At 33.2% G+C, this 15,395-nt stretch overlaps 2 protein-coding genes across 7 annotated transcripts in view; both read left to right on the forward strand.

The window, feature by feature from the left end:
- Cher (filamin A protein cher) overlaps positions 1 to 15,395 on the forward strand; it is a 91,741-nt gene that overhangs the window by 62,849 nt on the left and 13,497 nt on the right. For all 6 annotated transcript variants that reach the window (XM_076307762.1, XM_076307764.1, XM_076307763.1 and 3 more), the window contains one exon: positions 3,217 to 3,406. In XM_076307762.1, coding sequence (XP_076163877.1) covers positions 3,217 to 3,406 — 190 coding nt within the window. The remainder of the gene's footprint in view (positions 1 to 3,216; positions 3,407 to 15,395) is intronic.
- LOC143144529 (uncharacterized) lies at positions 11,627 to 14,308 on the forward strand. The gene is made up of 3 exons (XM_076307034.1): positions 11,627 to 11,996; positions 13,844 to 14,209; positions 14,288 to 14,308. Exons 2-3 carry the CDS (start codon positions 13,871 to 13,873, stop codon positions 14,306 to 14,308), a joined length of 360 nt encoding a protein of 119 aa, XP_076163149.1. The 5' UTR covers positions 11,627 to 11,996; positions 13,844 to 13,870.

Here is a 15,395-nt window from a genome sequence, read left to right on the forward strand (position 1 = left end):
CGTTTGCCTCGAAACTGTGCTTGTCAGGATTTTTCGAAATGTAACGAGCTCACTGACATTTAATTTTGACAGTACATTTTCAGATATACCGTTTATCGTTTCATCGTGGCTTCTCCCCGTATTTTTATTTCGTTTAATTTTATCTTGGAAAAACCGTGAAATTCGAAAATAAAACCTTTAACTCCGGACATGGACGATAGCGAACTGTTGCTATAAATGATTAGTAACAGTATCGAATTATGATACAAAATTTTGTCACTTCGAACATTACGAGCGGTTCAAAATCTTAAAAATCAATAATTATAAGAGCTTAAACAAATATCCATATGTGGAAAAATATCTAAGGACAATCGCTTTAACAATGGTTGTTAGTCGTTAATCACAGGAAGTGTGAATGAAACTTAGAATTCAAACAACTGAAAACATCCAAGAACAATCACTTAACCAATTGTCATTGATCATCAATCACTGGAAGTCGATGTAACTTAAAATTCAAACTGAAACAACTGAAATTAACAAAATTTTTTCATTTTTTTTTTTTTTATACTACTCTTCAGCAAATTAATCATTAGTATATTTATAAATAAGAATTGCAAAAAATTGAACGACTAATTGGAAGTCTTCGAAAAGCTATTGTTTATTTGACACCTTGATTCATACGTTTTTGAGTCATCTGCAAAACAATCTAACGTTATAAATCCAGAAATATGAGATTTAGATTATAATTGTACTTTAGAAAGAGATGACGAGAGCAAAAAAACAATAAGATCGAGTTTAGACAAATAATTGAAGAATAGATACAAATAAAAATGAAACAGACGAGATGAAAACCAATACGAGTGTAAAAGGTATATAAAGATAAAAAAGAAAAAATGGTAAAACATCGAAACAAAACCGAAAATGAGATTATTTTGCTAGATTTGCATTTATATCTACGATTACATATTATCCTGCAATGTAAAGAAGCGAAGAAACGGTGACAAAATAATGGATAAACTTAATATAAATAAAAAATTACGAACAATAACCAATGATTATTGCATTTTCTTCGTCTTCCATTAATTCACAGTTAAAACCTCAGTTTCGTATTTATAGATTTCTAATATTCTACACAGTTTGTTTAAGATTGACAATTAGTCGTTCCTTATTCATCGCATTGAAAAATCACCGAGTTGAAAAATCAATTCGAAAAATGATCTTATTTTCGACCTGGCACCTTCAAATCCAGTTGACGAGGAAACAACTGGCTGAAATCGTGACAGTGACACGTGTTGCAATTCGAAGCTATACAGAAGACGATTGTACTCGACTAAAAGGGCAATATAATCATTGTGCAATTTATTTCGTTTCATCTACTAGATTTATTTCTATACTTTTCGCGCATCGAACGATCGTTAGTGTCCCGATGTATCGTAAATAATTTTCTAATAGAAGCTCGTAAATCTCGTGTAAAACTTCAGTACAATGTTTCAACCGGAGCGTAGCACTTATTGGCTCGAAGCGCAACGATTTTATTTATTATCTTGAGAAAATTTTCACCGCGATTACCGCTTGGGCAACTTTCTCATTTCCTCGGTCTCTCAGCTCCACTGTTTGAATTTCTACATCGTAACGATAATACAAACGAAACGAAATCTATACTCAGTTGGAACCGATTGGAAAAACGTAAGAGCGAAATTTGTTTTCGAAATCTTCTGTGATGAATTTTTCACATGATATACGTTTTGCAATAATTTTGTCTCGGTTACATAATAAATTCTTTACACGCAGCACGCTTTGGCTTGTTACCAGCCTCAAAATACATAGATTCTATCGTAATGAGCTGTAGCGAACACCATCACCCGGTTTTAGAGATACTGGGAATTTTTGTCGTCCATCTGTGCAAGCTCTATTAATCGACGATATTAGCATTTAGTTTCGCCAGTATTTAATACTACACTCTGAAACAATTTTACGGAAGAAAAGAGAAAGAATTTTAGAATTAAGCATGGAACGTAAACATGTGCATTGTAATTGATTAAAATGTTGAAAAGGACAATACCTTTCTCGTTGGTATTAATTTATCGATTTTAACGAATTCGGTTCACCTGAATATCTTCGTTATTTCAAAAAATACGCGAAAGAGTAAAATAATGCTTTTTTGCTGGTGAATGTATAGAGGAATATCTAGAGGTTTATTTGACTTTATTCACGAAACACGTTCGAAATTATACGATAAGTTGTTTGTTGTTTGTACAAAAGATATAAAAAACGGTAAGTTTTAGGATAATCGTATCTCGGTATTTTTATATTTGGAATTCGCAATTTGATCGAAATCGAGCATATAAAATTGGTTGTTCTATTAAAAAAAAAAAAAACAAACTTGACCTCTAGATCTCCTCTACACCTCCGTCTGTAAAAACGAACTATTTTTACCATATTATGTATCTCTTTAAACGTAACAACTTTTGTAAGTAACATTTTCGTGTACTGTTCGAAATAACGAAGACATTTAAGTGGACTGAATACGCAAGACGCAATTAAAGCTGAAACGTTGTATTTGATAAATTATATTGTGTCATTGTCAAATTATTTTCCCATCAATGTTCACGAAAAAGGAATTATTTTACTACAACACGACCAAACATACATTTGAAATTTGTATTATAATTACTTCCATATATATTTTATTTTGTAAATGGAAAATTTAATTCATACGTTACGTTGTTAAGTAGAATGTGAACTTTTTGAATCTTTTTAATCTGCGAAACATTTACTAATCAATATTTGCGAAATATTTAATAATATTTTGCAGAAAATAAGTCATAAGTAAAATAGTTTAAGTTTTGCTGTAATTTATAAATTCTACGCAAGATTTTTCAAATAATTTTCAAATTAATTTAATTTAATTTTAATTTAATTTTTAAAATAATTTTCAAATTAATTTAATTTAATTTTAATTTAATTTTTAAAATAATTTTGAAATTAATTTAATTTAATTTTAATTTAATTTTTAAAATAATTTTCAAATTAATTTAATTTAATTTTAATTTAATTTTTAAAATAATTTTCAAATTAATTTAATTTAATTTTAATTTAATTTTTAAAATAATTTTGAAATTAATTTAATTTAATTTTAATTTAATTTTTAAATTAATTTCAAAGATAAATCTATCTCAGGATAGATAGATCTATTTCATCTTTTTACTATGAAACGTTGCTGAATCGCTGTTACAGGCCTCAGAGGAGTACCGAGAAGAGAGTACACATAAAACCCAGATAGCGAAGCGGTCTCGACAGAAGCAGGAACAACGCGTGGAACAGTACAGTACTAGTATACAGGAAGGCTCCAGTGTATCGAAGAAGAATTTTAACGTAATCTGGTTGAACAACATTCCCTTACCATTGTCAGGCGGCACTGTAACATGTGAGTACCAACAATACATTTTTCTAACCCAGAACGATACTTATGTATAGGCCTAATACGTTACGAGGCCGCTCCAGTCTTTCCTTGAGTCGTATTAAAAACGAAATAGTGTACATTTCTGTAACGAAATGAAAATGTACATCTGTTTGATGGTTATCGTTACATTTCGTATTCAAATATATTATAGAGCAGGTCTTTCTAAAAATCCTATACACGCATTAATAGTTCAAGTGCCAAATGTCAGCGTGAATCGTCCAAGATTCACTGTTGATGCGTGATAAATATTTTTTGCCTAGAACAATAAAAATGTATAGTTTTGATTAATTTCAAGTAATCCTGATACACGAATCGATCTGTGTACAGGTACAAATATCGTCGTATTTTCAATTTATAAACGTATAACGCAGCGAGCCCAGAGAATGAAATGGAAATAGTATAAATAACAAAATATCGATGGAATGGAATTGTTCGTGTTTTATATACAAAATTTGTACATACACAAGACGGTGTTTTTATTTATTTGTAACTAAAATGTACTAAGCTTTCGTGAAAAACAACTACAGTCATATTCTTGAATAATTGGAAAAACATTATAAAATACTTACTATACGTAAATATGATGTGGTAAAAATAACATTATTTCGAAGTTTCAGTTTTTCCAATTTTAATAAAAACGAAATTAATTATCGTATAACGTTATCGTCAATAGGCAAAAACTAAAGCACAAAATTATTTATTTATTCTAACAACGCTTTAATACGTATTTATAATTCTATAACATTTTCTAAATAATGTTAACACGTTCGACTACTTGATTTTAAAAAGGAAACATTCGATAATGCATAAAAAGTTATTAAAAGGGTTTATTGTAATTTTAAACACAAAACTTTGTAAATTATCACCATTGGTACAAAGTATTTATAAAATATAATTGCTTTAATTGAAGAGTACAGAGAAAAAAGTAGAAGCTAATGACAACGGTTCTGATAAAATCTGATAAAATAAAATTAACTGTTTTGTAATTTTTGTACATTCGTGCAGTACAGTAATATCATAAAATGTTCAATTTGTGAGTCTGTATTGATGTTGTCGCGCTAGAACACGTGTTGCATCACTTTCAAGCTCGCCGATTCGTCGCGCTCATTGTTCTACTTACTCTTGGTACATTTCGTTTATTTTGCTTGTCGAACGGTTGCCATGTATGTGGATATTGATCCCAGATATGAAAGGTCAATTTCAAGAAAAACTTGGAAAATTGCTCTGCGCGGAGAAAATTCGCTGTCGTTTTTTCTGAAAAAGCTCTGCGCAGAAAAATTCACCGCCTTTTTTTCTTAGAAAGCTTTGCGCAGAAAAATTCACCACCTTTTTTTCTTGAAAAGCTCTGTGTGGAGAAAATTCACCGCCTTTTTTTCTTAAAAAGCTCTGTGTGGAGAAAATTCACCGCCTTTTTTTCTTAAAAAGCTCTGTGTGGAGAAAATTCGCTGCCATTTTTTCTTAAAAATAGTATTTGTCTAAAGAAAAAAAAAACGACCTTCAAAGTCACCCACTTTCTTAAAAAGATCTTTCTTGAAAAGGTCTGCCGAAGAATCTGCCTTTTATCGAGGGGTTACTGTAGTACATACTTCTGCCAAAGTGTGGTGGTATTAAATAAATACGATTTGTTATAAATATTCGAATTCGTTGACTGTCGCGTCGTCGATTTCTCGGCAACTGTTTCAGTTACTCAATTATGACTGAATTTGTCCAAGTATTTACAGGGATGTTGAATAATTGTAACAGAATATTATGAAAATTACAGACGAAATTTAACGCAAATACAATTATTCCACGCAGTGTCGTTTCATACGATAAATTTCTTGATATTTCTCGTTGTTTTCTTTCCCTTGTACAGCAAACGATGCAAATTTGTTTGAAATTCGACGAAAGGGAAAATCGAAAGCTCCTTACACTAAACGCGTACTAGTTGTCTTTTTATCGAACGACAGTTTCGTCGACACGATAAAAGGAATCGCGTATATTTCTTGAACGCTTCTGGGCTAGATAGGGGATTATCTGTCTCGACTATGTCGAAACTATTTTCCAGACGTTTTGTACAAATTCACGTCGGGGAGATGACTTAGCTAACGAATCATGTGAGAATGACTACGACCGCAATTTTTGAAAATGTTCCAACTCCTGTATACCGTGTCGCGATATAGGATTGCGCATCTGGCAAGGCCACAGAGAGCAAGAACCGAGTTCTTGGGTTTATGACCCGTCAAACGTTATTGAGAATAAAGCAGTAAGAATCTAGAGGTGCACGTGGTTGACAGAAACTTGGAAATTTCGTGTCAGTAATATAATTTCTGGCCTCCTAGATTCTCGTCGAACACAAATAGTCGTATTTGTTAACTCAATGTTTCACGTTCGGGGCAAGACAGCTTGCAACAGCTTGTATACACCGCTTGTCTATAATTCAAGTTACAGTTTCACTAGAGTTATTCCTTATTGATGATTTGCCCACTTGGGTGTCGACAGGATATACGCAACGACAACTATGACAGGTTCGCACTCTTCGTCTTGTTGGTTCTACCATACCACCCAAAAATATAATCGAAGTGGAAGACAGCAAAGGCTGTGGGAAGAAGAGAAAAAGGGAGAAAGAGAGTGAGTGAGTGAGTGTGTGTGTGTGAAAGAGAGAGAGAGAGAGAGTGAGTGAGTGAGTGAGTGTGTGTGAAAGAGAGAGAGAGAGTGAGTGAGTGAGTGAGTGAGTGAGTGAGTGAGTGTGTGTGTGTGTGAAAGAGAGAGAGAGAGAGAGAGAGAGAGAGAGAGAGAGAGAGAGAGAGAGAGAGAGAGAGAGAGAAATGCGAACGGCTGTATGGCGGAAGCAAGGCGGTGATATTAATATTGGATGATTAAGTGGCTCCGGATGTGCGGATTCGTCATTGGCCTCAAAATCGTAACCTGATTCTAAAAACCGCAGGCGAGGGTGCTGCTAACTGAGAAAAGTTAATGTTTCCTCTTTCTCCGTATTTTTCTCTCTCCTTTCTATATTAAATTCATAACGCACAATAAGAATTTTACAATACATAGGAATCTTTATTAATTTTCAAAGAGGACAAGTTCGAGAGTTTTCTTTTTTAGAAATCTAAAATCTCACGAAGAAACATCGAGAAACTATTACGTTATTTCGTAGAAATATTCAAAAGCATAGAATTTAAAAATTTCAATATTGTTCAAGAACGCAAATAAGTTTTGTGAAAGGATGGAAATGCGTTTTAAAATAGAATCACGCCATTTGGATTATTTACGAAGGGCTACTAGAGAACTTCGACAAGCGATTAATTAAATCAAGATTTTTATCTCGATATTATCTTACATTTTTATCTTTCGTTAATTGGTTCTTCTAGAAAAAGGAACTTCTTCGGTCAGTGTTGCACTTTATTAATAACTATTCCTTTTTCGTATGGATGTAAATACAATTACGATATTTGTGGAAAACGTTTATCTTTGTTCCGATATTTTGTATAACTTTATTCAGTACTTAGCAAACGCCGAGGTTTACAAAGCTCGATCAACATCGTTGAAATTGGTAGTACTGTACGCCTTTGGTTAAATACTTATCAACGTCTTGACAGATTATAAATAATATTAGGTTCTTCGGAAAGTCATTTCGTTTTGTTTTCTTTCGGTAAAAATGAAACACGATTTTTTCAGAGTGTGTAAACATTTTATCAATTTATATATTCTTCATTTTGAGAAACGAAACGACTTTCAGAACGATCCAATGAAATGATGTTACGAAGAAAAAAATACGTGGTTTACTACGTCGTTAATGGTTCTCATTGATGATTTTATATCGATGATTTGAACACGTGTCGTTCACCTCTCCTCGATATCTGTGCATCAATTTAAACGATTCGAAATTGCACGAATAATGTAACAACACCGCTTAGATTCAGACTCGAATCTCGGTTGTTTGTAATTAGTCAAGAAATGCGAGCTCGAGTTCTCGTGTTACTTCTGGCACGCGTTTAATGTGCACGAGTGAGTTGATCTGCTGACTCGACGACTTCCTGCGCAAAGTGAAAACAGCAAATTGAGAGGAAGAGAAGCCAGGATCTTACGCGCCAAATTCCTCTCTTTTCTATCTTAAGAATTCCGGAATTCTTTGCACATGATAACCAATTATATAACTCACCACCAAAACGATCGAACTAAATCAAGGGCTTAAAAATAATTCGGTTAATTATTGTACATTTAAATGACCGTCGAATAGTGTCAAACGTTTATTATTTAAAATTTACCACGAAGTAATGGAATCGTTGCTACAATAAAGGTTACTTGACGCTATTTAAGTCGTATCTACTTGTTCTTTTATTTAAACTTTCTAGAGTCACTGGATAATGTTATAACTCTTGTACTATTTTGATTCTTTTTATGTATATCTATATATAGATATATCAAGGTACAAACGGTCAACCATGTATGTGTTTATTCGTTATTTGGACAAATTTGAAAAACTATTCAGACATTAAATAAAATTAAATTTTGCATAATAAAATTAATGAAATATTATTCGTTGCTTCCTTGAACCTCATCTTTTTCGTTGTAAAGTAGTGTAATGAATTCACATCTATTATTTTTCTTACGGTTTGTCACGATTTCGTGTAAACTTCAAACGCGAACGAAAGATTATTTTTGAAAATGAAACCTATCAATTTTAGGAAGAAAATAATTTCAGTTCCACAAGGAAACAGTAATCTCATATTGGAACCTTGGGTATTTCAATAACGAATGCGTGCAACGTGACTGAAATAACTACACGTATGAAATATAGGATAAATATTTTGAAAATGCTTGAAATATTCTGCATTTTTTAGCATTTACAAAAACTAAAAGTGCTGTTTCTCGTAAAACACTTTTAGTAAATTATTTTTCATATTACATTAGAAAATTACATTACAATTACATTGTAAATAGCAGTATGAAATAAAAGAAGAAAATGTACAATGAAAGAAAAAGGAATGGATGTACAATGTATAGTTCTTTTCATAGAAAAGAAAACAAATGAATGTAGAAATATGAATGTTTCTACATCTTTTTTCTATAGAAAATAGAACTATCAAAGTATGAAAAAGAGATTAATGTGCGAGGAAGTAATTTCCAATCTTCGACAATTTTTAAAGAATTAAAAATACCAAAAAGCTTAGTAATATGATTAATTAATATATAAAATCAGCAATGTATAAATTATAAATATTTCAATGAAGAGCAACTTTAGAGAAAAGCAAATTTACGTGAAGATAATTACGTGAAGTTACTAAACAGGAAACAATTTGCATCGATACAAGTTTTGTATTTACTATTCTTTTATTTATCTTTTGTTAACTGGATTCGTTCCATTCTATGATTCAATGTCGATTAAACAATGAAAATTCTTTTGAATGATAATTTATCAGAGCTGATAAAATCTAAAAAAAAGTAACCTAAGGCTAAATCTATTGTTAGAAAGTAATAAAACGCAATGGTCGAGAAAAGTGCCTTTAACGGTAACACGATCGGAAAGATCATTGTCAGTTTCAAACAGGTTATCTTTAGTTACGTTTCGATTCGTATATTTTCTTATCAATTTTTGGAATAAACAAAATTATATAACGTATAAATACGAAATTCATTTGATCACCGGCGTATCTATTTTCTCTATGAATTGAAAACCACATAATTGTTCATCAGAATGGAAGAAAAAATCTTTGGAAGAAACCGAACGATAAAAATAGGAAATACAATATATTTATAATTGTATATAATTCTCAGCTATATATTTAGGTAATTATTGGTTTTTGTTACATCTGTTTATTATTTTTTTATCGTTATTTCCTTTTTCTTTTACACATCAATATGATTATTAATCGAGCAAAAGTAATGTATATAATAATCGTATCTAATCTTTTCTTTATTATTATTGTACATTTAAATTACTTTCGCAATTTCATATTATTTTTCTTGCTCACACCAATTCTCTCTAGTTTTAACAAAGATGATCTTAATTTTATATTAAATAAATATAACGAATAACGTGTTTAAGATTGACAATTAGTACCATTTATTTATTGTATCGAGAATTACATTCTCTAGTAGTATTAAAGTTTCAATGAGAAGTCACCCAATTTACACTATTCGACCGTTTATCGAAACATTTTTCAAAAGGTCCATCCAAACGAAACAATAATGGACAGTATAGTTAAATACGTTTGTATAAAACTCATTGAAAAATGTTAAAAGAGGTAGTCAATACGGAATAATGCGAAGCCAACTTAAATGTCTGTTCGAACTAAAAATATAAGAGACCACGCCCAGATAGATCTCTGCGTCTCATTAAATTTGGATTTATTAACACTCCCACTATCAAGAACTCGTCATATTTCTAATATTATAATTCCCTGAATATATTGAATACAATTTGAACTAAAAATATAAGAGATTGAGCTCAGATATGTATCTCTGCGTCTCATTAAATTCTGATTTTTACGCATACATTAAGACTGTTATTAATAAAAAAAATCAATCGAAATATAATACGATTACGTATATTTCTTTAAATACGTATGTATATCGAATATAGTTTGTCAAGAAATTGATGAAATATAATTAAAGGCTTATCGTACTATTAGGATGTCAACGAAAATGCGTTAAAAGGAAAAGAATCGTTACAAATTCAAAAAAATACTGATAAAAGCATTCTTAAGTGATGTAAATCGATGATTTACAACGAGAACATTTCTTGTTCAGAATTATAATTTGTATATTGCTTACAATTTCGGGTTATTGTCAATGCAGTAAAGTTAAATCGTTAGAAATCATAAGAACTAAAAATTAGAATTAAAAATGATAAGGACAGTATATTTCTGCAATAAACACGCGTAATTAAGAATATAGTTAACAAAGACATTCTTAAGAGACATTTTACCATCTTACATAGGGCATTCCATAATATGTATGTGTCTGGGATTCACTTCAGGAATAAATTGAGGTCACGAGAGATAAAGCGGACTAACTTTCTACACTACGTTTTGATCGATGGTATAATTTTTGAACAATACAGTTCTTTTTATCGGTACATTGCAATATTTCAATTAAACATTAGTTTATCGTCACAGTAGCTGTAAAAGTATAAGTGTATCGAAAATATGTCAAAGTTACATCGATCTCGAGAAACTAAGTTCGATGATCTTGTTGACTTTTGTAAATAGTATAGATAGCGTTCTGTGCGTCATTTCCGTTAATTCTTTCGGAAAAAAGAACAACCATATTGCGTGCCAGAGCCTCGTAGTATTTCGTGTTCGCATTAATAATGATAACTCGTTGTTGTAATCGAGAAATGAGTGTGGATCTTATGAATTGGTTTCTCGAGTGTAATTTAAATTCAGTGGGCTCTTATTTGTAGGGTCGTGTGAAATTTATTATTCACAGAACCCCTATTGGCAATATTGAAATACCTCATCAGAAAATTGAACAACGTGTCCGGTAAAGAGTAACACTTGAATATATGGAAATGATTAATTACCATGTAGATCAGACGTTTATAGATTCATACTGAGATGCAAGGTTGACGTATGTGTACAAGAACTTATATTTTCTTAAACAGTGAACTTATCGTGTATCAAGAGAGTGTCAATTAAGAAGAAAGTTAATTAGAAAATTTAATCACGTAAAATTTGTTATCATTTACTGTTCGAAGCTTTTGTTTCTACATTAAAGAAACAATGCTTCCACGTAATATAAGAATACATACGTTAAAAATTAAATATAGTTTTTAGTTGTTATCTCTATTTTTGATCCTTTTTATAAATTTCATAATATTTTCTCTATATTTTCATACTTATTGCTCATTTTAAGATAACACAAATTGATTAGGAAACGTTTATACATAATAATATCATTCGCGATTATTAACATCTTACACTCTGTTACATATTTCGTCTAATCGTAAGTGATTTCTATAACTCCTCCATTTTGTACAATTCTCCGTGTTGCACCGCATTATTCCTTTAAATGAATCGAACACGTTGAAAAATATAACGAAAACGTATCAAAAGATCGTAATTAAAAATGTTCGGTTCGGTGTCTCGTTAGAAGTGGTCGTAAATGAATGGCAATTAATAATGTTGTTATAAGTATCTGTACAGCAGGTGCAATCAGCGGGGGTACACTCATCATGGAGGGGAATGATTCATTGCACTTAAGCGTGCGCGTAATTATACGACAACACTGAACGTTGTTTTCTATGTAGGTACTAGTCACGTATGATAGAGTTAGTAGATTTATTTGACACGAAGCGACTCCCGCATGATATAAAGTCTGGCGGTAGATGTTCTGGAAAAAAAGAAGGTCTCCCGGGCTGGCATGGTTCGTTCGGTCGCTAGCAATTCTCCTGCCCGCTTGATCGTCAGTCGCACCAGAGATGTACCCTCGAGAAGTCAATTGACGTCGCAATCCTGCTGAAGGAGTCTTCGAAAACGTCCTCTCGTGTTGGAAGCCACTTCGCTGCTGTGACGATCTCTAAAGAAGAGAAGAAATCCAGAGAGTTTCTTACGGTGTAACTCGTTCGGTCGGTTTCCCTCCTGTCGCGATTTAGATCCGTGCTCTCGGCGTTCACTCTCGCTAGAAAAATCGTCCCTTTCGATGTTCATCGGCGCATAAAAGAACTCGAGTCACCCGTACGAGGAATCACGTTAGGAAGTTTTATGAATGAGAAACATGTTTCTGCGCATAGTGTTTGCATTCAATCCTTCTTTCGCGGCATTCTTTCAACCCCGTTACAAATTACCCGAACCCACGATCACTGGAAAATCTTCGTTCGATCGATTCGTTCAGATTTCAAATACGAATACGACGTGTACTTCGAGAGTCCACGAGCTGGGCAAGTGTCTTCAGCTTGCAGCAGATTTCTGTCGTTCGCTCGTTCCAACGTCGGCGTAGTGTCTTTTATTTTACTCCGTTTCAAATTATCGCTAAGCGAAAGAAAGAAAAACAGAAAACACCGCAAACGAAAGCAGGAAGTATCAATCTTGCGTTATCGTTCGATTCTTTTTTCACAATCGTGAGTTCTTTTCGTCGTTTCGTGTCACGCGGAATCCTCGTCAACGTTTCGCGACAAACTTACGCGTTTCTTTTTATCAATTTACTTTTCACTATCCGACCGAATAGTTTCGCCAATGAAAGAATCCGTCTCGGTTTGCAAATAATTTATCTTTCCACGGTGAATCGTTCGCGATCGATTTGTCACGAATGACAGTATTAACAGATTGTCGTTCGAAAAGTAATCGTTTTTACTATTTTTTTTTCTTCTCGCACTTTTTCCTCGTTTGATATCGATGTGTGTACCTGACGACATTTTGGAAAATTCTCCGACCTCGTTGCGATGTTGTAGCTCGTACAATATTGCGCGTCGATCGCCAATTAACGGACACCTAATATCGGTTACGTTTAATTTTAGATTGTCGTATGCTTTCGGTGATCCGATTTTTCTTAAAGATATTTTCACGACACGACGGTGAAATAATTAAATCTCCGTGGACAATTCACCGACGAACATTCGTTGAACATTTTTATTTATATCGGTATAAAAACATTTCATTTTATCTCGTGGAAATACGACACTGACTTTCACCAACGTACCCAGATGAATGTCGTAGTGGGAATTGGAGAAGATGGAAACGTCTTCTGTTGAGACGTACCTTGTCAAAGAAGTTATTCTCGGAATGACGAATAATTTACGACGCTACATTTCTTTTTCAATTCTTTCTGTCCGAGTAAAAACATCCGAATTCCCCGAGAATTGAGCTTAAATCTTCAGATTTACGGAAATAAAATTCTTCGTTTATTCTCGGTTTAACTCATTTTTAGGTTCGACTTTTTCGAAGCTGGTACAGGAGTGTTTGTCAAAAGAAAAAAGAAAGAAGAAAATAAAGAAAAGAACGACCCACAAAGTCACCCACTTGGAATGCACATATTTCTCGGTTAACTTCGACTTGTCGTCGCGTTCTTACCGAACTTAAGTTTACAACTCGACGCGATTAGTCTTCTTTAACACTTTTTTGACGCTCTTTAACACAATTTTTTTTAACCTTTCAAACAGTGTTCGAGTCTTCGATTCTATTTTCTAACAAACAGCAGTAACATTTACAAAGTAATCACAGGTATCGAAGGTCACCACTAACCTAGTTGTAATTATTTAATTTCCACTGATTTCAATTGCATCGATCCTCGATACCGGTGTTCAGACAACACAGGATCAACGAACGGGTAGTTTTTAGTTAATTAATTTTCCGTTTCGATTCCTTTATAAATACTTCGTAACGCCACATATTTAGCCCCATGCGGTACTGGGTTGAAATATCGAATGAGGTTCACCGAGTGGTTCTATCAACAAGCGTGTAATGTTATTGATATCAGTGAATCAACCGAGTTGAACCCCGAAAAATGGTTTGGGAGGAAGAGGAGGTTGAAACCACATGGCAGGAGGTATCGACCTTCTACAAACACGGATTGAAGAGTATTTCGTGCAGTCAGTACGATTACGCTGAGCGTGGGCCGGTTTGTTACGCCAAGACCGATCCGGAGACCGAAGAAACGCCACCAGGACTTGATTTCGCTCCGTTAATTTTTCAGAGTCTTTACTACGTGCAAACGAGAAAAGGTTTCAATGTTCAGGAAATTATATTTAGTCGCTTGTTTACCTGCTCGTTATTACGCGTTGCGTTATTTGTATCAAATATTCGTTACAATGATGGTGCATCGGATTATTTCAAGGTGGAAATTGTGAGAAATTAGTTCATTTATTCGATCGTTGATGTTAATTTATCTTTAGAATAATATCGTTCGATATTATTGCTTTAGAGATTGTTACGCTACGGATAAAATGAAAATGATTCCTCTTAAATGAGTATCGTTATTGTTACGTATCGAATTCAACTACCACGGTGTGATTGCCGTTCGATGCGTTCACACTTTTACAATATCATTGATCGAACAAAATCAGGTTAATATCTATACGTTAAATCTAGAAGACGTTCAATGCGAGCTATTTTTACACACGGGGTGTTCCAGATCTAAGCCGACAATCTTTGCCAACGTATTTGGGAGGTCATTTCTAGCAAAAAAAAAAAAAAAATGTTATGCGTACCATGGATAGATTCGTTTTCGTTTTCGAGATATAAACAGAAATACTGGTACTGGTACTGATACTATTTCCAAACTCATTGATATAATAGCTGTTGTATTTACAATTAATACGTTAGTCGTCTGATCTCTTTACGTTTTTTTACGGGTTTGCATGAACTCGAAGATGCATTAAACCTAGTACACGTGATGAATCGATGGTAAAAATCACTGAGGCTGCTTTTATCACCAAGAATGATCTTTCTGATATTCAATGGAAAGCGATCCAGGGAAGTACGTCAACTAGCGCGCATACAAGCAACAAGTGATCGTTTCGAACAGTTTGTTCAAATCTGTCTAAAACGGTACAAATAAATGTGAAACATAGTCGCGAATAAATGATTATTTTTATAAGTTAAGTACTCGCGGCTTGCAATACTTCCGCTTTCGTGTCTCGAAAACGAATCGACTCATCGTGTACGTAACATTTTTTGCCAGGAATCACTTTCTGAACACGTTGGCAAAGTTCGTCGGTTTCGATCCGGAATAACCTGCATTTAAGTAACTATGCAATTTTTACCTAAAAGTGTAACAACTTTTACAAAAGACACCGAAAATTTGACAAAAATGCAAATATTGTGCACATTGCGAAATAAATTGAGCTAACCGGAGATTATGCAATGTTTGGGTCATTAATAAAATTGTTATATTTTCAAAGTAGAATAGCGTTTGTTAATCGAAACGTATCAGTGCGATTTGTACGAATGCTGTAAAAATTTGGCCAATCGTTACTTGTTTCGCGAACGAACTGAAAATTCTGTGATACACGATCAATTTGAAGAAGAAC

The sequence above is a fragment of the Ptiloglossa arizonensis genome, chromosome 3 (assembly GCF_051014685.1).
Source record: "Ptiloglossa arizonensis isolate GNS036 chromosome 3, iyPtiAriz1_principal, whole genome shotgun sequence".
Classification (NCBI taxonomy): domain Eukaryota; kingdom Metazoa; phylum Arthropoda; class Insecta; order Hymenoptera; family Colletidae; genus Ptiloglossa; species Ptiloglossa arizonensis.

Bases quoted from the DNA above. Each gene is read 5' to 3' on its own strand.
- LOC143144529 (XM_076307034.1), top strand. From the start codon at position 13,871: ATGGTTTGGGAGGAAGAGGAGGTTGAAACCACATGGCAGGAGGTATCG. The intron at 14,210-14,287 runs GTGAGAAATTAG...TTATTGCTTTAG, and splicing joins ATTATTTCAAGGTGGAAATT to AGATTGTTACGCTACGGATA.